The 26,986-nt window shown below is 38.0% G+C and overlaps 1 protein-coding gene across 1 annotated transcript in view; it reads left to right on the top strand.

The window, feature by feature from the left end:
* The window catches only part of Kif20b (kinesin family member 20B), a 64,237-nt gene extending 41,310 nt beyond the window's left edge, over positions 1-22,927 (top strand). Inside the window, exons 21-32 of the mRNA XM_036176993.1 lie at positions 300-419; positions 1,911-1,971; positions 4,830-4,955; positions 6,385-6,512; positions 8,426-8,581; positions 10,711-10,887; positions 13,210-13,320; positions 15,482-15,679; positions 18,818-18,919; positions 19,278-19,428; positions 20,807-20,949; positions 22,713-22,927. Of these exons, the coding sequence (XP_036032886.1) occupies positions 300-419; positions 1,911-1,971; positions 4,830-4,955; positions 6,385-6,512; positions 8,426-8,581; positions 10,711-10,887; positions 13,210-13,320; positions 15,482-15,679; positions 18,818-18,919; positions 19,278-19,428; positions 20,807-20,949; positions 22,713-22,790 (1,551 nt within the window). The 3' untranslated portion in view covers positions 22,791-22,927. The remainder of the gene's footprint in view (positions 1-299; positions 420-1,910; positions 1,972-4,829; positions 4,956-6,384; positions 6,513-8,425; positions 8,582-10,710; positions 10,888-13,209; positions 13,321-15,481; positions 15,680-18,817; positions 18,920-19,277; positions 19,429-20,806; positions 20,950-22,712) is intronic.
* Positions 22,928-26,986: the final 4,059 nt, after the last annotated feature.

A 26,986-nucleotide genomic window follows, 5' to 3' on the forward strand; every position in this document is an offset into this window, starting at 1 on the left:
AGAAGAGGGGGAAAAATAATACTACTTGAGTTAAGCCAGCAAGGAGGAGGAAGCCACTTGCTGGGTACAAGGGACTCTAAAGACACAGTAAGGAAGAGCTAAGTGTTAGAGAAAGCATGCTTAGAACAGAAATAGGAAAACGGTGCTGAACTTTTGCCACTTAGTAATGTATTCACCTTTAGTAGTATCTGTACTTTTCTGTTGTAATTAAAGGCATGATACCTGAAGATAGGGCCATAAATTTTACAACAGCAGAAAGTTTAAAAATGTTCAATTGCTTTATAAATTTTGCTTTGTAGGTATCTGTAATGCGTGATGAAGAGAAATTATTGAGGATTAAAATTAATGAGCTGGAGAAAAAGAAAAACCAGTATTCTCAGGAAATAGAAATGAAACAGCGGACCATCCAGCAGCTCAAGGTAGTATTTATGTTGTTAGTGATGCTTGAAGTCCATTCTGCTGGTAGATTTTATTGCCTGTTAAAATGTGTGTCTTCATTTATTTTTTACAGTATTATCATTTTGTCTTGTATTGTTGCTTTGAGATAGGGTGTCATTTTGTACCTAGGTAGACCATGACCTCATCACAATTATTCCATCATCGCTTCTCAAGTGTCAGGATTATAGGCACAAGCCACCAGACCCTGCTACCATATGATTGTTTGTTTAGATTCAGACAGTCTAGCCTGATCTGTAATGATCCATCCCAAAATAGATTGTAGAGACTGTGATGAGCTGATGGGAGATTGGAGAGTGTAGTCTTGGTGACCTGACAGGTTAAAGTTAGAATTGTAATTGAGCTTTTCCCCTTAAGACTTGATACTTCTCAAACCTTACAACTGCTTTTTAGATAGAGGACTTTTATATTTTCTACATTTTATGTTTCATAATGAGGACTTTAAACGTTTTTTTCCCTATAATTAGTATATATTATACTTTCATTGTCCCTTGTTTTTGCATCTTATGATATGTGAGAACACATTTCTGTAAAATACTCGGTAGGTAGGTATAACATATTAAAAGTTATAATAATCATAACTGATATTAAAAGTATAAGATTATTGTCTATATTTTAATCAAAACAATTTGCACTTGTTTATTTATGCATGTGTGCACGTGTTTATATGACTAAATATATGGTTGTACATGTGCCATGGCACTTGTATATCCCACTGCATATGGAGGTCAAAGGACAGCTTGTGAGACTTTTCTTTCATTCTGTGGATGTTAGGGCTAGAACTCAGGCTCACTGGGCTTGTCAAGCACCCTACTCACTGACCCATCTTACTAGTTTTGTTTTATTTATTTATTTCTCAGACACGGCCTCACTATGTCTCACTATATGGCCTTGGCTGGCTGGCCTTGAACTCACAGAGATTAAATACATGTCCCACCACACCTAGGTCTTATTAATACCTACTTGTTCACTGCTGTAGAAGCTGTGGTTCCTGGAAGAATTGAGCCAATGAATGAGGTGGACTAAAGTCTCATTTTATTCAACTTTATTCAGAGCCTCAGACATTTTATACTCTGAGGTTTAAGAAAGGTCACATGAGAAAATTCTCATGAGTTCAAGCTGTATATAAACAAAAGGACAAGCCACATTTGGCAAAACCGTGTTTTTTCCATAGAGATATATAAAGGATAATTTAAACATTTAATTAAATAACAACAGAAGGCAATAATGAGTAAACCCACCTGTAAGGTGCAAAAAAAAACCACATTCCAAGAACAATTCTGTGTTTTGAAGAAGCAGGTCTCAAGATTCTTGTCTTGTTTTCTTGGTGTGTTCTCATAAGCACTCGACATGCTCCTCACAGTACTCCATTTCTGGACCATGTTCCAGCACCCACTATTAACTATTAAGTATTGATTTATATGTGCCTTTAATTGTATTCTTTAAATTTTTAGGAGCAGTTAAATAATCACAAAATGGAAGAAGCTGTACAACAGTATGAGAGAGTATGCAAAGGTCAGAACCAAGTTCCACTTTTTAGAATAAAATTCACTGGTAAATAGTTGCAATAATAGTTAACATTTTTCTTTAAAAATGTTGAAATGATGGTAGCCAAAGATACGTTATCAAAAATAAAAGGCATTAATTCTGCTAAATAACTTTTAAACTTAAAATTGATTATTAGAAAAGCAATAGGTAATATTCAGTGCAACGCTGGTTTCTTGGTGATGTCCAGTACTTTTTTAAAAACATTTTTATTAGTTCTTTGAGAATTTCATACCATATGTTTTGATCATGCTTACCGTTCTCCCATTTCTCAGATCCACTCCACCCTACCTTTTCTGTCCCTCCCAACTGTAACATGAATTACTAAATGATCTTATTAATAGAAAAGACGGAACCAGGTATTGGGGTAAAAGCTGAAACATCAGAGAAAGAGAACAAGCCAGCTGCGTTCCAAATCCTCAGCCTCAAGAGAGATCCTGTTTATTCACACCTTAGATACCTTTCTGTGCCCTGTCGTCTTACTTACTTCCTTGTACTGGGATTAAAGGCCTGTGCCACCCTGCCTGGCTCTGTTTCCAGTGTTGCCTTGAACTCATCAGAGATCTGGATGGATCTCTGCCTACTGAATGCTAGGATTAAAGGAATGTGCTACCACTGCCTGACCTCTATGTTTAACTGGGGTACACAATATGTCAACACATATCCCTTTTTTTTTTATTTATGTCTTTCAAACTTATACATTTTATATCTCTTTAGTGAGTTTCTGTTCTGAATTTGTCAACAAGGAAAACTATAACTATCTAATCTTCATCTCCCTCAGAGACCTGAGAATGAAATAATATTAAGTGAGTAAGGAGGAAATGCAGACAAGTGACTTCCAAAAAATGTGAGAATTGGTAGAAATAGCTGGCCGCCTGGATAGTCACCCAAGTTCCTCTGCAACGTTGGGGCATCCATCTTTGGCCTACAGGCCTAGCATATCTGACAGACTCATCTGTGAAGCAGGATTATTTAAAGAACCTTCTTACCTTGTCTTGGCAAGGATCAGCAGTCCCTTTTCTTGTGTGTCCTGCTTGTCAGTTTTGGACAGCATACTGTCAGCATTTGAGGCAAGGGCACTTTCTTGCCCAGTGACTAACTTTTGCTACAAAGAAAGTAAACTCCATATGGAGTTTCTTCAGTGTCCATTATCTTCTCTGAAGTAGATTGGTGCTGCCAGGAGCAGACATAACTGATAGTCATAAAAAAAAAAATCTATGTTATTAAAACATTGTAAGTGCCATATTCTATACATCTCTGAAGTGTTTGAAGATGACCTGTCAATCTAAAATATTAGAAACATATCTAGTATGACTACAAGTTTGATTGTAATGACTATTAACTTGTATTTCTTATATCCTAATTAGTTGGTAATAATAACTTTCAAGGACTAGCAATTTGCATTATATTGTTAAATGAACTGTATAGGTACAATACCTTGAATAAGATTAGAAATATGTGTACAGTGTTTTCTAACAAAATCAATCTCAACTTTGTATCAATGTACATAATTTGTATATAATATACAAAAATACAATCCAGTGTAACATATTTAAAACTAGCAGTTGCCTTTTAAAAGTAGATTCAATAATCCACTTTATATATCTATATCCCCTCTTTTTTTCTTTGCAGAGTAGATTCTATAATCTACCTTTTATCCATTATTTCTCTATCTTTTTTTTTCAGAGTAGATTCAATAATCTACCTCTTATCTATATCCTCTTTTTTTTCTTTTCTTTCTTTCTTTCTTTCTTTTTTTTTTCAAGACAGGGTTGCTCTGTGTAGCTTTGGAGCCTGTCTTGGAGCTCAACTCACTCTGTAGACCAGGCTGGCCTTGAGCTCTCAGAGATCTGCCTGCCTCTGCCTCCTGAGTGCTGGGATTAAAGGCATATGCTACCACTGCCTGAGCTCTATGTTTAATATAGTGGCTGGCTTTGTCTTCTGATCCCTAAGGCAAGCTTTATTGGGGGTACACAATATATCACCACACCCAACTTTGTGTGTGTGTCTCTGTCTCTGTCTCCAAGGCCAGTTTGTGCTACCATTTTATGTTTGGATGCATGGCTTTCCACTGCAGTAAGGCCTACTTACCAGGGCCTATACTCGATTTACTAGGGACTATCCTGACCTTTCTTTTCCCAGCAGTTAACAGTTGCCAATGGTTTGTCAGCCGTGGGTGGGACTCTGTGCCCAGTTTCCTTCTCCATTCTGGGATTTGGTCTGACTTGGTTTTGTACAGGTCTTTTACATGTCACTCTGCCACGTCTGCAGTGATCTCTGAGCTTTCGGGGAGTTGGGGGAGGTGCAGTATGCTTCCTGTTCTTACCTTACGACATTATCTTTGTCCCTTTATTGACAAATAAATTAACCATAAATGTGATCATTTATTTTCTGGTCTTTCATTTCTAATTTTTGATCTGTTTGTCTACATGCTAGCATGTCTCTATTATGGAAACATTGTGATGTGTTTTAAGATTGGGAAGTGTGAGTACACCCATTTTTGTGTTTCATTTGTAAAAATATTTTGGCTCTTTTAGGTGCTATGCATTGCCATGTGAATTTCAGGATCAGTCTGTTCACTTCTACATAGAAGACGTGTAATTCTAGTAGTAGTGATTGTGTTAAATGTGTTCTAATTGGGAAGATTGCTATTTAAAAAATCTTTCATTAATGCTGGATATACCTTTGTATTTATTTAGGTCTTAAGTTTCAGTGGTTATTTCTGTATTATTTTCAGTTATACATTTTCTGAATTTTTTATTAAAATTCTTTGGTTGTTTGTATATTTTGAATTAAACTATTAACAGTAGTTTTTCTTACACATTTAGATCTAAGTGTTAAAGAGAAGGTGATTGAAGACATGAGATTGACACTAGAAGAGCAGGAACAAACTCAGGTAGAACAAGACCAAGTGCTTGAGGCCAAGTTAGAGGAAGCTGATTGGCTAGCCAGAGGTAAAGTGAACCTGCATCTCAAAACTTAGTTTTTTTGCTTTAATTTTCCTTTTCAAAAGTAGTAAAGAGTTTATAATAATTCATATCTTTTGCCTGCCTTGACACTTGTCTTTTCCACGGTGAAGAAAATTCCTGTTTTCTGGGTAAAGTTGTGAGTCATAAAGAAGTAAGAATGCTCCATGGTGGAGCTGGAGAGACGACCCTGATTAAGAGCACTGGTAGCTCTTTCAGGGAGGCTAGGTCCTGCTCCCTACACTGACATGGTGGCTGACAACCAACCGTCTATACCTTCAGTCCAGGAGATTCCGTACCTCTTTTGATCTCAGCAGATACCAGGCATGTACACAGAGCACATGCATCACATGTAGATAAAACATTCATCCACATAAAATAAGAAATCTATGAAGAAAAAGCAGTTTGATAGATTTGTGTCTGCAAGCTTTTAGCATTATTTTGTTTATCTCGCTAAGTACTGATTCCATTGCTGTCAGCATCATCCATTTTTCTAGCATGTGTAGAAAATTACAACACTTACTATTGATTAAGCTAATTATAGTCTGGTACAAAAGGAAAGAAATGTATGTTCTTATTTTTATGACTTTTTAAAATGTAATTTTGTACATTTTCTGTGTTAGCCTAATTATCTGCATCTGTGAAGTGTGCTTGATGATGACTTATGGCATGTGGCACATTTGTGATCGCACATTAGTGTTGTGATAATATGAGAATACTCAGTAAACCCTTAAACTGTGTATTGGTGGATGAAGTTCTTCATACTTTCATAGCCATTTTCATAGACTTTTTTCTTTCTTGAGCACTTCAATAATCGTATCATGTAATTCCAGATTAAAATAAATTTTTTACTCAGTACTTGGAACAATTATCTTTGAGCACATGAGAAATCCCTGTAGTTTCTCTTCACTAGGATTTGGTGAGGGCGCAGAGAAGACTCAGAGATTAAGAGCAGTTTTTGACCTTGTAGAAGACCAGGGTTTGGTTTGTTACACCCCTGTGGTGGCTTACAACCATCAGTAACTTTAGGTCCAGAGGATCTGATGCCTTCTTCTGACTTCCTTGTGTACCAGGCATGTGTGTGACACACATACATACATTCATACGTACGAACAAACAAATAAGGTGATCTGAAAGAATTTGTTAAGACTCCTTAAAGATCAGCTGTTAGAATAATTTACACACACATACAAACATGTACATACATATATACGTACAAACAAACAAATAAGGTAATCTTAAAGAATTTGGTGAGACTTTAAAGTTCAGCTGTTAGGATAATTTTAGTCCTATTTTGGTGTATATTTTGGGCTCTGCTAATTTTTTTTTCTTCTCAATATCTATCTATCTATCTATCTATCTATCGCCAGCCGTGCATATTGCTGCATGTCATAACATTATTTGTACTTTAAACTAGAATTGGATAAATGGAAAGAAAAGTTCAAAGATCTGGAAGCTAGAAGTAATCAACGCTCAAATAAAGAACCTGTGGATGACCCAGATGTACTTAGGAAGAAGCTCAGTCATCTTCAGGATGAGCTGCAGGTACCATTTCTCTCTCTCCCTCCTTTCTGTCCATTGGGTTTCTGAGAAGAGAACTCAGCATTTTGTGTTTTGTAGCTAGTTTTGTGAGTGAAATAATGTATAGGGATTAATATAGAGAAGAACCTTTCAACACACTTTTGAAAATATTCTGGGGAAAATTCCCAAGACATAATTTATTATGAGCCAATGAAATCAGTGATTGTATCCTCAATTTTATGTTTTATATGTGTAATTAACTTTTTTTTCTTTGGTGTGTGTGTATGTGTGTATGTGTGTGTGTATGTGTGTGTGCATCACAGCATATGTGGAAGTAAGAGGACAACTTTTAGTTGTTGAGGCAGAATTTCTTCTTTCTGTTGATAAGCAGCATCTTCAGGCCAGCTGGTTCATTCACTTCTGGTACTTCTTCCATATCTGCCTCCCATTTTGCTATAGGAGTGCTGGCGTTGCAGGTGTACACCACCATGTATATTTTAAAGCATGGGTTCTAGGTCTAGCTTTGAGAGGACAGGCTTTTGCAGCCAGTACGTTTACCTGCTAAGCCCACCTGACCATGTATATGTAATATTTAAAATACTGCTTTTGTTGTCTTTGTATCTATTTTTCTACTCCATTTCTTACCTAGCAAATATTGCTCTGGAGAAGACAGTCATTGGGAGACTAACTTTGATTATTGGTAACGTTTTCCAAGTTCGATTATTGTTTTGAATAGAGTTGTATATCTGAACATTGAAACATGAACATATGCTACATAAAGGAAATCTTATATTTATATACATTCTTGTTCATGTTTAATGTACTATATGTAGGATATACAGATTATAGTATTGAGGGAAATAAATGCTTTTTCCATTGGATTTAGCACCTACTAGAGACTAGCATGAAACTCAGTATATGTTTGAGGGTGACCTTGAACTTTGATCCTCCTGCCTCTGCCCCCAAGATGCTGGGATTATGGGATTGTATATGCCCCATGCCTAGTTCTGCATCTGATATATGTATATTTTTTCTCTGTTTTGTTTTTGATTTTTTTTTGTCTTTGAAACGTTCTCACTATGTAGCCCTGGCTGTCCTGGAACTAACTTTTTAGACCAGGCTGGCCTTGAACTCATAGAGATCTACCTGCCTCTGCCTTCTAAGTGCTGGGATTAAAGGCATGTGCCCTGAGTTATTTATTGAAAATAACAGGAAAAATTACTTTTTCTTTGTAATGACTAATTATAGAGTTTAGTGTGTGTCCTTTCCATTTAAAAAATGCAAAAAGCAGCTAGAACAAACGATCCATTTGTTGTGACAAACTGTAATACATCTGCCATATTAAGATTGTTGCTGTGTTTGCATTTCTCCGAGATATTGTAATCTCCTGTCTTGCAAACTTTATTTCTGATTTGGAGTGCTGCTGTTTGGGTTTTAGAATTTTCTTTGGATTTTCAGTGTCTGAAATTAGATTGCTGTGAGTGCAAAGATCTCTGGAGTTCAGTTTGAAAATCACTTATCTCTATGCCCTGATCATTTCTCCTGAATGATTCCTTAATAAATTATACAGGTTATTTGTCATTCTGTGTTTTACTTTTGGAGCTATGCGATTTCAAATTATTGTTACAGACCAGGTGTCAGTGGACCCCTCCCCTTTAGGTATATTTGTCGGAGTCTCTGTAACACTTACAGACATGTCAGTTGTTTAGTTTATATTAAGCTCATTGATGAAGGAATTTCATAGGAAAATATTGTTTATAAGGAAGCAAGCCAGTTAATGTTCTTGTTTAAAATCTGAAATAAATTGATATTGTCATTATTTAACAAAAAACACTTGTTTGATGTTTTTTGAAAAGGTAAAAATGGATGGATTGCATGAAAATATTATTGAGACTTACTACTTAGCCATGTGAAAATAACTTTTATCATCTGCTCAGGAATCCGAAGAGAAATATAAAACTGATAGAAAAAAGTGGTTAGAGGAAAAAGCAGCCCTTACCACTCAAGCAAAAGAAGCTGAGAATCTACGGAACAGAGAGATAAAAAAATACGCTGAAGACAGGGAGCGCTGTTTAAAGCTACAGAATGAAGTGGTTGGTAGCAGTGGTTCTTTAATATATTTCACCTTTCCCCTTGCTTTGTTAACGTTACTCCAATTCTTGTTGTGAGCAGGTTGTCTTTTTGTAAGATAATCCCCCGTTTGACCATGACATTCAGTCTTGTGTTTTCCTAGCTTTTCTCACTTCATTTAGACACTTTGAAAATGCCTGATTGTATTTCCCTGATTGTTAAGGATATTTAACAATTGTCATGTTTACTGCCCATCTGTATTTCATCTTTAGTGAACTGTGTGTTCTCATGAGCCCAAATGGGGTTTGTTTGATTTTAATATCTAGATAGTAATCTTCTTGTCAGATGCATAGCTAGCGAAGATTCTATATGTTCTCTCTTCACTTGATTGTTTCCTTTACCGTGTAGAAGCTTTTGACTTTTTGTAACCCATTTTGTCAGTTCTAGAGATTACTTCCTGAGCTAACAGAGAAAGACTTTGCCAGTGCTTGTGTTTCAGAGTGTTTTCCTCCAACACTTTCAGAGCTTCTAGCCTTTTGGTCTACTTTGAATTTATTTTTGTGCAGGGTGAGAGAGATAGGATCTTAGCATTTTTATTCTGCAGTTTGCTGTCCAGATTTGTCAGCACCATGTGCTAAGGGGGCTTTGTCCATTAAGGTGTTTGTAGCTGTATGAGTTTCAGCCCGTGTCTTCTCTTCTGTTCCCTGTGGAAACACATCTGTTGCTATGCTAGTGTCATGCTGGTTTGTTATGGTGGCTTTGAAGTATGACTTGAGATTGTGATGTCTCCAGTATTCCAGTATTGTTATTTTTGCTTAGGATTGCTTTGGTTATCTGGAATCTTTTGTAGTTCAAAGTGAGTTTTTGGCTTGATCTCCCCCACCCTCCGTTTATGAAGATTGTCATTAGAATTTGAAACTGTAGGTTATTTTTGGTGATGTGGGCATTTTACTATATTAATTCTGCCTATGCTTGAACACAGAAGTGTTTGTGTTCTAGTATCTTCTTCAGTTTCTTTGGTGTTTTAAAATTTTCCTTGCAGAGGGCTTTCACTTCTTGCTTTGGTTTATTTTTAGGTATTTTGTTTTTCATTAAAGCCATTGGGAATGGAATTTTTTTTCTGGTTTCTCCTTTTAGTATGTTTATCATTGGTGTATGCAGAAGCTACTGAATTCTGTTCATTTTGTATGCTGCTACTTTGCTCAAGATGTTGATCAGTCCTAAGATTTTTTTCTGGATAGTTTCTCTATATACAGAATCATGTTGTTCGTTAATAGGAATAGTTTGATGTCTTCCTTTCCTGTTTTTATCTTATTTATCTTGGCTTATTGCACTGCAATGTCTAGTCTTCTATTGAATAAGAGTGGGAAGGTGGATACCACTCTTTCTTTGTTGTTTCAGAAATGTTTGCCTTTCCTCCATTTAGTATAGTGTTGGCTATAGGTTAATCATATGACTTGTTATATTGAAGTATGAACCTTTTATCCCTAGCTTTTATCATGAAGGGTTGAACTTTGTCAGAAGTTTTTTTGTTTTTGTTTTTTTCCTCTTTCTTTCTGGATCTGTTGAGATAGTTATGTGATCTCTGTGAGTTTGTTAGTGTGATTTATTGTATTTTTTGTTTTTTGTATGATAACTTACTCATATCCCTGAATTAATCCTATTTGGGAATGGTGAACAATCTTTTTGATATGTAGTAGAATTTGGATTATAAATAATTCGAGTTCTAGCTAAGTTCTGACTCTGCCATTTAACATAGCTAGTGATTTTGAGTCAGGGTCTCATTTGTCTAGCCTAGAACACAATATATCGACCAGGCTGACCAGGGATTCACAGAGATCCACCTGCTTATGCCTCTTGAGTATTAGGATTAAAGGTGTGGGCCACCATTTCTGGCATGAGTATTTAATATATAAATTTTTTTTTGTATTTTATAAGCATGTCATCCACACATGAATGAATGGTATGTTCTATATTATATTTACCATGTTATATTTAATAAAAATTTAAAAATATTCTTAGATTCATTATAATGATTTATGTTAAATTTTTAAATTAATTTTTTAAGTTAGGAAACAAGGTGATGGGTTCCATTTTGGCATATTCATACCTGTGTCATTATGCTTTGGTGACTTTGGTGCTTGTTGACTAGGAAACACTAGCAGCACAGCTGGCAGAGAAAACTGCTGACCTTCAGAAGTGGAGAGAGGAGCGGGACCAGCTGGTGACAGCATTAGAGGTGCAGCTGAAGGCGCTGCTCTCCAGCATTGAGCAGAAGGAGGAGGAAATCCAGCAACTGAAACGGGCTGCAAGGGAAAGCATGGGGCCGGTCAGTCCACTCCCACTTTCTGTACCTTCCTGTTGAGCACAGACTGCCTTCACATTACTTCCCAACCGTGGTTACTCAGTGCATCAGAAAAGAAGCAAAAGCTCGAACATTCTGGATATTTTTCATGGTTTTTGAATTTTCAGAGTTTATTATTATAGTTGATTTGTCAATGGCCAAAACGTAACACTTCTTAGTAGCTTGTTCATACTTCCCAGATCAAAGTAATTAGAAAGTCTATAATTTAGGATTATCTTAAAATTGAAAAAATGTGTTTTAGTTTGAGGTTTTGGTGGCACTTGAATAATGGATCCACCCTTAGTTAAATTTAATTAATTGATCAAAAAAATTTGAGGTGGTCTCATTTTAGATCTACCTGTACTGGAACTCATAGAGATGTACCTGTCCCTGCTGCGATTAAAGGCATGCACCACCATGCACCCATTCTAGCCTACTCTTAATATTAGTATGTGAAGATACAAAACATTTTTAAAGTAAGTATAGTGATGGAGAGGCATCATGAATTGGATTGAAAAATCCTAAATGGGGAGCTTATTTTTTGTGGGTAGTGACATCCTGATAAACAGAGTCAGGGCATATTTGAAGCTAGACTTTCTGGAATGAATAATCAATCTATACTTCAAAGTTGACTGCTCTAAGGCTGGGGGATATGTAGCTCAGTGGTGGAAGGCTTGACTGGTATGTGCAAAGCTCTGGATTCAGTCCATAGTAGCACAAACCATACAAATGTGTTGCTCTAGTCAGGCATGGACGTGCATAGCTAGAGTCAGTCCTCAGCATTTTAGAAACTGAGGTGGAAGGATTGCAAGAGCAAGGCCAGCCTGGTTATAGAACCAGATTCCATGCATTCGGTGTGTGTGTTTATGTGTGTCACACATCAGAACATTTACTACTTTTGCTCTTAGGTAAGAACACCTTCTTATAGAGACTGTATACTGTATGCTGTATAAATAACAAAGAACAGGAAGTTAGAAAAACTAGGTTTTGACTGCTGTTACTATGATTACAGGATCCTTGTGGGAATATTGAGCATTTCTAAACTATCTAAAATAGGTAACATGCGAGGTATGGTGAACATGTATTTAATCCTGGAGCTTGGGGGATAGGGAGTGGGGGATTTGTGTGAGTTTGAGGCTGGCCTGGTCTACATAGCAAGTTCCAGGCCTGGTGGGAGTCTGTTACTTGCTAATGCTAAAGAGGTGACATGGGTACAGTTTGGTGATGGCAGTGTTCAGATAAACATTGGAATTTAAGTTAAACCATGTAATATTTCTGTGAGTCACATAAATAAGGTTTGAGAACACGTCCTATCTTAAAGGAAAATAGCGTGAAGAGTAGGTTGTAAGAATGATTTAGTTACTATTTTCTCTTTCAATTCTATTTTTTTCCCCTGGGAGCTGAGGACCGAACCCAGGACCTTGCGCTTGCTGGGCAAGTGCTCTACCACTGAGCTAAGTCCTCAACCCCTTCTCTTTCAATTCTTAAGGCTGTGTTTGCATTACTGAGCACCCTCTAGGTTTCTTACTTTTTTTGTTTTACACATACTTATTTATTTTGTGTGTGTGTGTGTGTGTGTGTGTGTGTACATAGAAGACCACAGCACGATTGTGGAGGTCAGAGGATAACCATAGGGAATGGTGGTCATTTGCCCTCTACCGTGTAGGTTATGGGATCCAACTCAATGTCAGTCTGCCTGGCTTGGTGGCATGAGTCTTGACTAGCTAAGCCATCCTGCTAACCCACCTATAGTCTTTCAAGAATAATTTTATCAAAATTGAGATTCGAGTTCTAGCTAAGTTCTGACTCTGCCATTTAACATAGCTAGGTGTGTCACTCTGTCTAGCCATGTCCACACTCACTGCACAGGTCAGAAGATATCTTTGGGGTCTCAGGTCTTTCCTTCCATCATGGCTTCCAAAGATTGAATTCAGGCTGTGTGACTTGAGATGCAGTAGTTTTTACCTGCTGGACCACCCTGCCAGTGGTTCTCCTGCACCAGTCTCCTGAAAGCTGATTATTAACCATTCACCACTATGCCCAGCTAAAAGTGATTCTTTCACACTCTGCTAGACAATTATAAAAAAATGGCAAGTGGATTCAGACTTTCAGATCTCATCTGTGCCTGACTCACAAGACTTTGGTAAGTTGCCCAGCATTTTCCTCGCCTAAAGTTGAAAATGTTGAAGGAATGAAAAGTGGTTTATTAAAGTCTGCATTTCTAATAAGTAGTCTGTGCAAGTCTTAATTTGTAAAACTCTATGTTAAGTGTTTATTTTCAGATTACAAATGATTTTCTTATTTCAGGAAAACCAAACCATGAATCTCAAGCCTGAACATAGTGGTTCACTTGATGTTGGTGGAGTTGAAACTGAACCTCAATCAACAAGTTTTGAAATTTCTAGGGATACAGCAGAGGTTGGTATTCAGTAATACAACCAGTCCTTTGCTCTCTTCACGTGCTGTTAATCATCAGCACTTGCAAGTATGATGTAATCGAGTTTTACAGGGCCTTGCTACACAATTAGCTATGTATACTCAGATATATGAAGGAAATTTAGAGACTTAAGAAATTAGACCCCTAAATTACATTTATCTTAGTTACTTAATTTTGGTTTAGTTTCTTAAAGTCTGTTTTTGGGTGGGCAGTATGCTCGCCACACAGCACACATGGAGGTCAGAGAACAATTTGGTGAAGTTGATTCTCTTTTTCCACCTTTATATAGGCCGTGGTGACCAAGCTCAGATCATCTCACTAGCTTCTACTTCCTCTTTAAAGTGTTATTGATAGTCATAAATAGAATATCTCATAAAAGATAAAATAAAGGTCAATATTTGTTTTCATAGTACTTTCTTTTGAAATTGTATCTAGTATAATAACTACCGTCAACCTCTAAGAGCCACATAAGCTCACTATATTTGTATTGGGTTTAGTGTTTTGTGTTTAAGGTAGAATTCCTCATGTAGGATTACTCAATACTTAAATATTTTAATTATTTCAAAATTTCTCTTTTAAACATTTATTGTGGTTACTTAGCATTGGGAATTTTGCAAAACACCAAGGGCACAAACATAATGAGACATGATTGCCATCTTCATGGAGTTAGTAATATTGGAGACAAGTCCCTATTATAGAGTGATGTTACTCATGAGGGGAGCCTTGGAAGGAACCCCAAGATACATTGTGTTTTGCCTGGGGTGTTGTAGGGATGGATTAACGAGTATGATATCATGCTGTGCTTACTGGTGAACAGAAACTTAGTAAGTAAAGAATGGAAGAGAAAGGCATTTTAATTCTAGGAAAAATAACATGAGCTGTTTTTCTTTTGTATTCTAGTCTTGATTTTAGTGACTAATACAAAAAATAGTTTGTCTAACAGTTTAAACTTGATCCATACAGAAAGTTTTTTTTAGATTATTTTTTATTTTATGTGTATGACTGTTTTGTCTGCACATATATCTGTGTACCATGTGCATGCCTAGTACGCACAGGTTAGAAGATCCCCTGGCATGGTAGAGTTGTGAGGCACCATGTGGGTGCTGGGGATCAAAGCCCTCTGAAAGAACAAGTGCCCTTGACCGCTGAGCCACCTGTCCAGCCCCATACAGAAAGTTTTCATTTTTTAAACTTGTTTTTGTGGTAGCATTTCTATACAGATATCATTATACTTTGTTCTTACTCACCCTCCCTTACAACTTTCTTCCCTTCCTCCTGTTCTTTTTCTGGTCATACATGATAGAACGTTACTTACCCCATAAATTTATATACTTTGTCCTAAAATCTTGGTTTCTGTTCCTATTGACAATTCTAGTAGTTATTGTCTATTCCATGGTTTTGGAGGAATCAAATTTGGCTTTCTTTTGGGTGTATTTTTACTGTTTGTGTGAAATCTACATCATCAATGAGGCTGAAAGGCCGAGTGACTCATTTTGCATAGTGACCTCTGCCTGTGGCCCAAGCTTCTCACAGTGTAGTGGCTGGATTTGGGTTTGGGACATTTTCAATAGGGAAAGTGTCCTGAAAGCTTCCCAAGGGGGAAGGGAGCAGGATGTCAGTGGCGGTGTTTCCTGTGATTGCACTTCAGGACCCTGGTGTTCTCCTGTCACCTCTAGTAGCCATGGCAACCATCAAAGGAGAGTGCAAGACTCCTTTCCTAAAGGGAAAGCGTCACAGAGAAGCTGTTGGTAGAGTTAAATCTGTTGTAATAGGGGTGCTTGTTTAAAATACCAAATTCTTCCTTGGAGGTTTCTGACTTGGCAGGTTTTGTGATGGGGTCCAGTAATCCTTTAAATGTAAAGCTCTTAGGATCATACAAATCTGGGTCATACTGATCTCTTAATTTGCCTCCATCCTATTTTTGGTACTAGGGAGTGAACCCAGGTCCCTATTTTAATATACCTTGTATAACCTGGAGAGTGTAGATATGTCAGTCTTCTGTCCTTGCTGATGTCCAGCTCAGTCCTTTATCTTTCTCAAGTCATTGTCTTGAATAGCATTTGAGAAAGTAATTCTTTGTCATTTATAAATCTATGTTACAAAAATGAATGACCCCTTCTTTCATTTTTATTTTTGTTGTAGGATGGATCTGTAGTTCTGGACTCTTGTGAAGTGTCAACAGAAAATGATCAAAGCACTCGATTTCCAAAACCTGAATTAGAGATTCAGTTTACACCTTTGCAGCCAAACAAAATGGCAGTGAAGCACCCTGGTTGTGCTACACCGGTCACAATTAAGATTCCCAAGGCACGGAAGAGGAAGAGTACTGAAATGGAGGAGGTACAGTTACGATGAGTAAACTTAGCAAGTAGACACTGGTACTAGGCTCGGTTGTAGTTTAGTTAAGTCTGCTGCACTGTTCTGTTGAGAAGAACTCATTCTAGAGGCCTGTTATCACAACTTACGGAATGATACAGGAGCGTCATAGTCCTCAGAAAGCGTGCTTATTCATTCGTTACTTCGTTTCATCTGTAGTAGGTCAGATAAGGATGACTTTTACTAGACACGTATTTTAGTATCCCAGTTTGTACTGAGCGAGTTCCGTTACCTGCAGTGGGATGGGAATGTTTGGTAAAGAAATGGGAGAAATTGAAATGGTAAACTTGCTTGATCAGTGTCTTTGTCATTTAACTAAAATCTTAAGTCTCTGTGATCATGGGAGGTTTTGGAAGATTAAATTCTTTTTCCGTCAGCTGATGTTAGGATTTGGACCTTCCATGGGCTGGTGGGTGGAAGCTTTTACTACTTGGTAGTGCAGCTTCTTGGTGGTAGGGTTGCCAGACTTTGTACTGTATCTGAGCCATATTAGCCTTCTGATCCTTAGTTCTCTCTGAAGTAGTATATTAAAGTTTTTCTCTCTGTGGGAGGAATGTAATAGTTGATAATATTTGCTTTTAAAATTACTTGTTTTAAGCCTAAAATGTTTGGCAAAAGAGACTTCTTCAATTTCCCTTTACTTCTTTAAAGAGTGATGTATTTTCAAGCTGGAGGAAGAACAAAAATAGTAGTCACTGTACCTGGCTGTTGGGTACCACACTCCCCGAGTGGGCAGTAGTGAGCACAGCTTCTCTGTGGTCCACGCAGTGCCTTGAATCTTAGTAGTTAGATCTTCAGAGGCATTTATTTATTTATAGGCAGATTTTAAATATGACTGAAATATTTGAATTTCATCATCTTCTAAGCTACATTCATTTTTTTCCTTGTTATATTTCCCCCCTAGTATTAAGAAGGAAAAGTTGAAATACTGTTTATTTTCCTGGTATATTTTCTTCATATGTATCTCAGAAAAGATTTTCTGATTGTTATAGTTTTATAATGTTGAAATGTAAAATTTTATCTGATTTTGTCATCAGCCCTTTGGCACTTGTGAAAATCTGTTCAGCAGTGCTATATACAGTGCTGTATTCTGTTCCAGTAAATACTCCCAGAAGCTCTTGATTGAGCATTCCAAATGAGCTGGTCCAGCCTTGCCATCTTGCCTCATTTGCTTCCTGTGATTATTCTTTAACTGCATTAACTTTTCATGCAGTCTGCTTATGACCCTGGGCGGACTATTCTGTGTAACAGGAAACTTAAAGAGTCTTATTAATAAAACTCAAACCCGAGGCCAGTTATGGGGGTGAATGCTGGAAGATCAGAGAAGCAGAACAAGCCACAGCTATCTCACCTTGCTAGTTCCTCAGGTGATCCTGTTTCCTCAGGCTGGAAGCTTCTGAGTCCTCCTCCACATGAATCTCAGCTGAACTGTGTTGCTCCAAAGCTTAACTAACTACACGCTTTTTCCCCCTTAGTTCCTGGTCCTCAAGCCTTATATACCTTTTTCTTTCTGCCCCCACTCCCTGAGATTAAAGGCGTGGGTCACCATGCTTAGCTGTTTCTAAAGTGGCCTTGAACACACAGAGATCCACCTGGCTCTGCTTCCCAAGTGCTGGGATTAAAGGTGTGTACCACCACCGCCCAACTTCTGTTATGGCTTACTCTTCCCATTTTCTAGCCACCATTTCTGGCTCTGTTCTAGTGGCTGTCTGTTCTCTGACCCCAGATATGTTTATTTCGGGAAACACACAATATTTCAGGGAACACAATACCCACCACAATTCTGTAACTTGGATTCTTGATTCTGATGTTTGGCCATGATGTCTCCTCTGCTTCTCTACTTGTACTTTGCTCACTTCTTGTATACTTGTATTCTTTTGTTTACAGCTAAGATTATAATAGTTAAATTCAGTAAATATATCCCACAAAAGGCTTCATTCTCTGTAAGGTTATGTGGAAAAGTGAACAGTAAAAATGCTATGCACATTTAGGAAAGATGAAATAGTGTAAGATTTCCTTTTTTTTCTTTTAAAAAAGATCTATTTATTCTCATTTTATGTGGATGGGTGTTTTGCCTGCATGTTTGTGCACCACATGCATTTATTACCTAGGGAGGCCAGAAGTGGGTACTGGGTCTCCTGGAACTAGAGTTATAGATGGTTATGAGCTACCATGTGGGTGCTGGGAATTGAACCTGGGTCCTTTACAAAAGTAGCTAGTGTTGTTGGGTTTTTTTTTGTTTGTTTGTTTGAGACAGGGGTCTCTTTACATATCCTTGGCTGTTGGAACTCACTGTGTAGACCAGGCTAGCCTTGATCTTACAGAGATCTGCCTGCCTCTGCCTTCCACACTCAGCTATAGAACAATTAGGTTCATTTCTTTTTAAAAATTTTTATTTGTTTGGTTTGCATCCTGGCTACAGTTTCCCCTCCTCTCCTCTGCTCGCCCCACCCCCAATCCACTCCTCTGTTTCTGTTCAGAAAGGAGCAGGCCTCTCATGGGTATCAATAATGTTCCCTTGTATTTAGGCTGGGCAAGGCAGTCCAGTATGAGGAATAGCTTCCCAAAAGCCAGCCAAAGTGTTAGGGACAGCCCCTGATCCCATTGCTCTTAACTGCAGAGATTAACTGGAATTGTACCATTTCTTATTTTCCCATTTTACATTTGTGATGTTTTATTTTTCTTTTGATGCTGGCAGATTTTAATGGTAGATCTTAGGCATGTATGTTTTTGGAGATGGGGAAATGATTATGTAGAACTGCACTTAGGGAAAGTTCAGGTGAAACATGTTCTTGTAGGTTCTCCATTGAGCTCAGGCCATCCCATCCTAAGTTCACACTTTGACCCATGGTTCTCAACCTCAGCACAACTGTGTTCCAAGCTGGAGGCCTTATTGTTGTGAGGTCTTGTGATTTATAGTTTGGGCTTTTATATCTCTGGCAAAAGCAACCAAATATCTTCAGCATTGCTATTGATTTTTTATCTCAAACTGTCTCTGTTTACTAATTAGGATAGTTGTTCTTAGCATTTACAGATATTCTTTTTGAGTCTAAAGAAATTATCATCAAGAAAGTAACCAGTGCTATAATTTATTACTTCTAGGACTTGGTGAAATGTGAAAATAAGAAGAATTCTACACCCAGAAATAATGTGCAGTTCCCTGCTTTGGTACATAGAGATTCCTCAGTCAAAAAAGATCAAAAGGTTTGTCCTTGCTCTAGATGACTGTTTCTGTAGTTTACATGATAAAGTGGGAGCTTAGATGTAAGATATCAAATTTTGAGCAGTAGTTTTTCTAAAATTCAGTCATGTCCAATTAAAACTCAATTTATCCTCTTTTCTTGCCCATGTAGTTCATATTTGAATATACCTTTAGCACTTGCGCATTAGCAGGCATTTCTTCATGTGTTCACTCATCCTTACACTAGCTTACACTAGTATGCCTTGTTTAGCCCTGTGATCTTAATACACAAACTTAATTCCAACTTCCTTCAATTAACTGGCCATAACTATTTCCATGTACCATTTTCATTGTTAGTGACAGAAAGTGTTTGTTTCTTAGGTTTCCTTATGTCCATCATCTAAGAAAACATACTCGTTACGGAGCCAGGCATCTACAGCTAGTGCAAACATAGCCTCTAAAAAAAGAGAGGGAACACTACAGAAATTTGGAGACTTCTTGCACCATTCTCCAACAATTCTTCAATCAAAAGGTTTGTGGAAAAGTTAAATGACCTTTTTAATACATGTAGAGTGCTTTCTGCTGCCTAGTTACATATACATTTAACAGTTTAGTAAATCTAATGCGTAGAGTGGGCAGGCTTTGTCTTATCCTAGATACTGTGGGAAAAATCAGATGAAAAGACGATGTTCTAGCCGGGTGTTGGTGGCGCACACCTTTAATCCCAGCACTCGGAAGGCAGAGCCAGTTGGATCTTTGTGAGTTTGAGGCCAGTCTGGTCTACAAATTGAGTTCTGGGAAAGGCGCAAAGCTACACAGAGAAACCCTGTCTTGAAAACCCGGGGGGGGGGGGGGGGGGGGAGGGAGATGATGTTCCTAGATGTTCACTATATATTGAAATAGAAGGGCTCACTTTAAGTAATTATTTAGATAGAGCAGGCTGTTTAATATAGTAGAGGTAAAATTAAAGTGGTTGGATACTATTGTGGGAGAGAGAAAGCCACTCATAATAATGAGGGAACTTTGGAAACTTTTTAGGAAGGAAATGTGATGTGGGCATAGAAATGTGGGGTTGTGCTCTTTGACCTTTTGGAGGTAATCACTGTTAGTATTGTGTATCTTTGCAATGGTTTTGTTTTTGTCTTACCTATCTGTAAATATTAACTATCTATATATATACCATACTATCTTGGGGGAGGAAAGGGTTTATTGACTTTAAATTTCTCATCATTGAAAGATGTTAGGGCAGGAACTCATGCAGAGACTGTGGAGGAATAGTGACCTATAATGTGGACATGTTCCATACTACGTCTTTGTTAAAATATGTATTCTGTATATCTGTATACATACATATGTGCATATTCACTGCAGGGAATAGTCTCAGTGCTGGTAACTATAGAAGAGTAGAAAATGTACATGTAATTTGAGGTAGGGAGAGTGTGTAAAGAGGTTTTGTGGGATTATCTGAGTGGGAGCAGTGAGATAAACTGAGAGTGGAACTGGGGGAGATGGGGATGGAAAGGCTAGAGTCAGGGTTGTGTCAAAATAGAAAGGGCTTTGTGAAGGCTGACTGCAGGTTGTCAGTGTCTGAGCAGGAGATTTAACATGTCTAGTCTACTTCTTAGAATCTGTCCACTGTTAACAATTTGTGTGTGCGCACACGCGCGTGTGCACATATAAAGGGTTGTTTACGTTGTTATTGAATATTCATTATGGCATCCTGATATATGCATATTAAAGTAAATCTACCATTACATTTCTTCATTCATTTATTTGGTTTATTTAGTGTTTTGGGTATTTGAGACAATGTCTTCCCATATAGTACAGGCTAGCCTGAAACTCATTAAGAATTTCAAACCTTTGCAGTTAGAAAATTAACACAAGAATTAACATTTTTATTTACTTTACAGCAAAAAAGATAATTGAAACAATGAGTTCTCCAAAGTTCTCAGCTGTAGAAGTAAGTAAAGAAAATGTGTCTCAGCCAAAAAAAGCCAAACGAAAATTATACAGAAATGAAATTTCATCTCCCATCAACATATCTGGCCAAGTGGTAAGCTAATATTTTAGTTTTCACCAGTGTAAAACTATACATTTTCTTTTTACTTCTGACATATTTGTAACAATTTGAATTTTGTGATTTTAATTTCTTTTTAAAAATCATTTTATTTTTAACATGTATATGGGTGTTTTGGTTATAGTATATCTATGCACCACATGCATGCCTGGTACCTGTGGAAGTCATAAGAGGGTATTGGATCCTGTGAAACTGGAGTTACAGATGTTTGTGAGCTGCTGTGCGGGTGCTGGGAATTGAACCCAGATCCTGTGAAAGAGCACCAAGTGCTTTTCACCTCTGAGCCATCTTTCCAACTGCCAGGAGCCAGCCCCAGCTGTGGACAGGTTCTGAGAGGATGTAAGGTTTTGGCAAGGGAAGAAGTGAGTTAGGCACGGTGGTTGGGAGAATCTTGCTGCCTGACTGACTTGACTAGCAGCCAGAGTGTTTCTTTACACAGAATTCAGTAAGCAAGGATAGATTCATGATGCTCCAAAACATGGATCATATCATTTTTGTTTTTGGACACGTGTTTCACTTTCTCTTGCATCTATTTTAGTCATTATTGATAAACTGTGACAGAGTTATCTTGATAAACAGTTATCTTTTATACCTTCTTTCATTCATTAACCCCATAACCCGATTTTTAAGAATTTAGAGGCATATGACAGCCTATTTTCAGGCTACTAGCTTTTGTGGCTACAAGGACGCTAGACCAAAACAAAATCTCCAAGCCAGCCCATGCAAATTTCAATGTCCCAAGCATTGTATTATTAACACTTAATGGCCAGAGTCAAGAAGAATCCTCAGGCCAATGCTGCTGCAGTTATTATTCAAATTCTAGCATAATACAGTGCCTACATTTTATATCTTTATTGACTTTGTTTATATGTCAAACCCTGGCATTGTGTTGTTCTTTGGTCATCTGACATCACAGTGGCTCTGCATGAGCTAACTTATCTAAGAAAGGGAGGTCCGGCATTGCTTTCTTTTATCATCATTCTTTGTCCATCAGTCTAAGTCTCTGTGTAGGGCAGAGGTAACTTCAGCTCATCTAACTCTGTTGCTCTCTCTATATGCCACATGAATGCCTGAGTATATAGTGCGAAGAGGCTTGCAATCTGATCTGTGGCCAACTCCTCTAGCCTACCAAATCTTGTTGACCTTTAAAGTTTATTTTGGTTATCTTGTTCTTGAGTAGGTACAAGGACAGATGTTTCAAGAATATCTCACAGCCTCATAAAGAGACGTCTGGCTTCTTTATGTGTCCTATGTATAAGAAAGACCTTCAAGTAGATGAGGATATCTTCCTAAAAGTGGGAGGGGTATTATGCTCAGGACTGTCCTGGGGAAGTTTAGAAGCAGCAACCCTGGGAGAAGGCATAAATGATTCATAAGAAAATTTCCATCAATCTATTATCCCCCAATTATACAAATATTAAAAGTCCTTCAAATGTGCAACAGGTGATCAAAGCCAAAAGTGGCACGCTGGTCATCATGTGGCTCAGCTTTTCTGGATCTTTGTCAAACAGCTGTGCTGGTTTTATGACTTCTGCCATTCCCATTAGACATGGCTGTACCATCCAACTCTCTCAGGATTTTAATTTCTTTTTTTTTTTTTTTTAAACTCTCAAGACGGATGTATACTTTTGATGAAAAATGAAATTCTAATGCACATACTATAGTCAGTGATTAAGCAAAAAGCACATCATTTATAAGGACATTATTTTTAACTATATTTGAAAAACTTTTAATTTCAGATTTTAATGGAACAGAAAGTAAAAGAAAGTGATCATCAGATTCTCAAACGACGGCTTCGAACAAGAACAGCCAAATAAATCACTTTGGGAAACTGTTTCAATGTCAGTTTTATATTCACAATTATTGTAAATTATAAGTTTTAAAAGTTAATTGTATATATTATGCACCAAATGCCTCTGTATAGATTGGTGTTTTATATATAATTGTAACTCAATAAATATATCAACATTACACTTGTGTACTTTATAAGGCTCTTAAATTTTTTTTTATTGTGTGTGTGCTTGCTTGGCTTGTGTGCTGGCCACAGCACACATGTAGAGGTCAGAGGGCAACTAGTAGGGATCTAGATAGAAGTTGATTCTCTCCTGCTCTGTGGGTCCTGGGGATTGAGTTCCACTTGGTGGCAGGTGGAATACATACACACACACACACTGGTCTAAGGTAATCTCATTAATTAGATGTTTATATCATGTTAATCTGTGGGATGAGAAGTCCTCTCCTTACGCCCTGTCCCAGATACTCTCTTCATGTCTGCTATCAGTGAGGGGTTGGCCTAGAACTCTTCAGGGCAGGCCCCCTGCTCATGGTTGTATTTGCATTATTTCAGGGCCTCAATGAAGCTTTGTATGGAGATAGGTCTGTCTGAGTGATAGAGCCTGCTTGATGTCACAGGAGCGGGGCCCCATCTGTCAGGTGTGAGGTGAAGCAGATAGGTGTAGTGGGTAGCCATCCCACCACTGGCCTGGAAGTTCCAACCCCCACTGAGGCTTCTGTAATGGTCACATCCACAAGGTGGGGCTGAGGGAGGAAGCTGAAGAACCAGGATGGAGAGGAGAGGTCTCTTTTTGTTCTGTGACCCTGGATGCTGAAGGTAGACCAAGCAGAGTTCTCCAGAGAACACCGCGGGACTGCGCCATACAACCTATCCCTTCATTTGTAAGTATAGGCGGGACAAGCAGAGAAGAGAATTATGGGAGGTAGAAGGCTGGGGAGGACAGACACCACCAGCCGCTGCCATGGCAAGAAGGATGTAAGGTAATGGTAAGCCACGAGTTACGTGGCAAAGTATAGATTTATAGAAATGGGTTAATTTAAGATAGAAGAAGTAAATAACAAAAAGCCTGCCACAGCCATACAGTTTGTAAACAATATAAGTATATGCTTTCTTGGTTGGGTCTGAGCGACTGTGGGACTGGCGGGTGAGAGAGATTTGTCCTGATAGGAGCCTGCTAGACCGCAGACTGGGCAGACTGAGGCATACCCTCCCCCTCAGGTCAGGGTGTGCCCCACAACTGAGTCCTCTACTAGTGTTTGGCTGTGGACTTCAGGCATAGCAGGAACTGGAGGAGCCTAGTAAGAAGCAGCAACCATAGCAGCCACTCGGTGCCAGAAAGGAATCTGATATACTTTTTTATTCAGGACAATAACAAACATTTTGAAGCAAACAAAAGCAGCATTCCCCTTTAAATTCAGCTCGAGCAGTGCTGCTTCTAAGAATGCCACCGCCTGCATTAGGAAGGGTGCCCAAGGCAGAGCTAAAGTAGAGGGCAGATGGACCAGGGTACAGGGTGGAATCCGAGCTGAGACTAGTTAGTCTCAGATGAGTAACTGAAAATTTGAAATAGCAAGAGAAATGTTTTTAAGTCATTTTTACATGTCTTACTTTTCTATTGCAGAAGGAGAAATGACGAAGAAGGTAACTATAAATGGAAGTATTCTAATGCAGACTGGCTTTCAGTTTCAGTGTTAGTCCCTGATTGTTACGGAAGCATGACAGCAGACAGGCATGGTGCTGGAGCAGAAGCTGAGAACTTAAATCCTGATCCACAAGTAGGATGCAGAGATGGGCCTGGGGGTGAGGAGCATATTGTGAGTGCTATTTGATATAAACTTGTAGACTTACATAAAGAAATTTAGAATACCAGGACATACAGAGGAAAAAGATAATAATCCTGAGAAAGAGAATATTAGACATAATTAGGCAGAGAAGTTTTTTTCTTACAGTAGATGGTAATTGACACAGATCCACAACTGGACAAAGCATGTGAGAAACTTGGGAGCACTCAGCCTTAATGGGATATCTTTATGAAACCCCTCCCCTCCAGGCTCAAGGACCCATACGTAAGAGGAGGTGGATGACTCCAAAGAAAGAGCAGCTTTTAGACACAGCAGGACTGATAGAGACAGACAGTATGCACAACACCAGCACAGGTTCAAACCACACAACCCCAGCACAGAGAAGGGGAGGTGGACATAAAGTCCCACCCCTAACCGAGAAACTGCAATTAATACCTGCTGGGAAATGGAAAATCAATTTCAACCACACTCTAGGGCAGGCCCCATGAACTCCCCGATGAAAACCATGAATTTCATGTTTTTTTTTTCTTTTTTTTACTTTGTATGTGTGTGCACTTTTTTTTTTTTTTTTTTTGTCTTAAATTGTGTTTTTTTAATTTGGTAGGTGGAGAGATGGGGAGGATCTGGGAGGAGTTGGGGAGGGAAAACAGTATGATCAAAATTTATTGTATTAGAAAGTTTTTGAAATGAAAAACTAGAATTAGTAGTTAAGGGTATTTGTTTCTCAGAAGTATAATACTTTTATGTACAAAACTCTGTTCTATCATTAGCAAATACACAAACATGGACATAAAGGGGGAAAAAAAAGAAAATTAGCTACTCTTTTTTTTCTATACATGTGTTTGATTATAACTTGAATTTTAAAATCCACATAAAAAAATTTTATGAGCTGGGCTGTGGTGGGGCATGCCTTTTAATCCCAGCACTTGGGAGGCAGAGACAGGTGGATCTCTGAGTTTGAGTCCAGCCTGATCTACAGAGCTAGTCCATGATAGCTAGGGCTGTTACACAAAGAAAGTCTGTCTCAAAGAACAAACAAAAATGTGTAGATGTTTTGCCTGCATACATGTCTGTACCATGTGCCCTCAGAGGCCAAAAAGGTGGTATCAGATTCTCTGGAACTAGAGTTACAATGTGAGACATCATGTGGGTGCTGGGAATCGAACCCAGGTTCTCTAGAAGAGTAACAAATGCTCGTAACCTCTGAGCCACCTCTACAGCCCTAGCCTTTTATCATTTTTTGCTATGTTGTGAGGTACTACTAATTTTACGTTTGCTTCACATGTAGCTAGGATTGGGGGAGTAGGCGTGCAGAGATGTTTTATTAGCTGAATCGTGTGCTCACATTGTTTAGAAAAGGTTCTTGGACTTGAATTAGAGTAGCTTTATGTTTCTTATAATGTAAGAATTTGATTTTTTTTTTTCATGGAATAGAAAATATCAGAAGTAGGAAATTGTAAGAGACCGTCTAGAAGTCCAAACTTGCTTTTTTAAAATTTGGACCTAGAAATGACTTTTTCTTCATTTCACAAATGAGAAGATGAAAATCGGTCACACTTCCTCGTGATGTAGCGAATGTGTATTAAGCTAACAGCTATGTAGATGCACAGAAACCTCCAAAATTGTTGCCTACTGGGACTTTTTAAATGTAAAAATACATTTAAACATCTGAAATCTTAAAGATTTCTTTATTTTTTAGCATTGCTTAATTGATTGTTTTAACCATGCCAGTAAGAAAGCACATTTTTGGTGTTTTATTTAGGAGAAATACTATATATAGGGATGATTTCCATCAAAATAGTTATATTCAAAGCCTAAATGCTGTTAGCATTAAAGTATGTATTCTTCTTTCTAGAAAAAGATGGTTGCTTCTCCCTATTCACAGACTCCAGGCTTGCAAATCTGCTTACTTGATAAGGCCTATTTGTATCTCCTAAATGAACACTGCACACTTGTCATTTGTAGAAAAGAGCAGAGTGGCTAGAAAGTCACTCCATGCTTGGAGCTGAGGTTGAACAAGTACTCTTGTGAATTTGAAAACAGAAAGGTAAAATAAATGAGATAAAGAATCTAAAACATTTAACAGCCTGAGGAAAAGAACATATTGCATAGTTCTTTTTGTTGGTATTTCATAACTGTAATTTTGCTACTGTTATTAATAATAATGTAAATGTCTGCTTTCCAATGGTCTTAGGTGACTCCTTTGTGCAAGGGTCCTTTGACCTTCAAAGGAATCAGACCACTGGAGGGTGGGAGTTGGAAATGGGATTGATGGACTTGAAGAAAATAGGAACATGTGTTCTCTATCCTGATTATTGTATATTCTGTATGCAATTGGAAAGAATTGTCAACTTGAATTGTATGAATTTACCTTAGAAAGCTGGAAAAAGGTATTGCATTGCAAGTGTGTGCACAT

This window comes from Onychomys torridus, chromosome 1 (assembly GCF_903995425.1).
Source record: "Onychomys torridus chromosome 1, mOncTor1.1, whole genome shotgun sequence".
In the NCBI taxonomy this organism is placed as follows: Eukaryota; Metazoa; Chordata; class Mammalia; order Rodentia; family Cricetidae; genus Onychomys; species Onychomys torridus.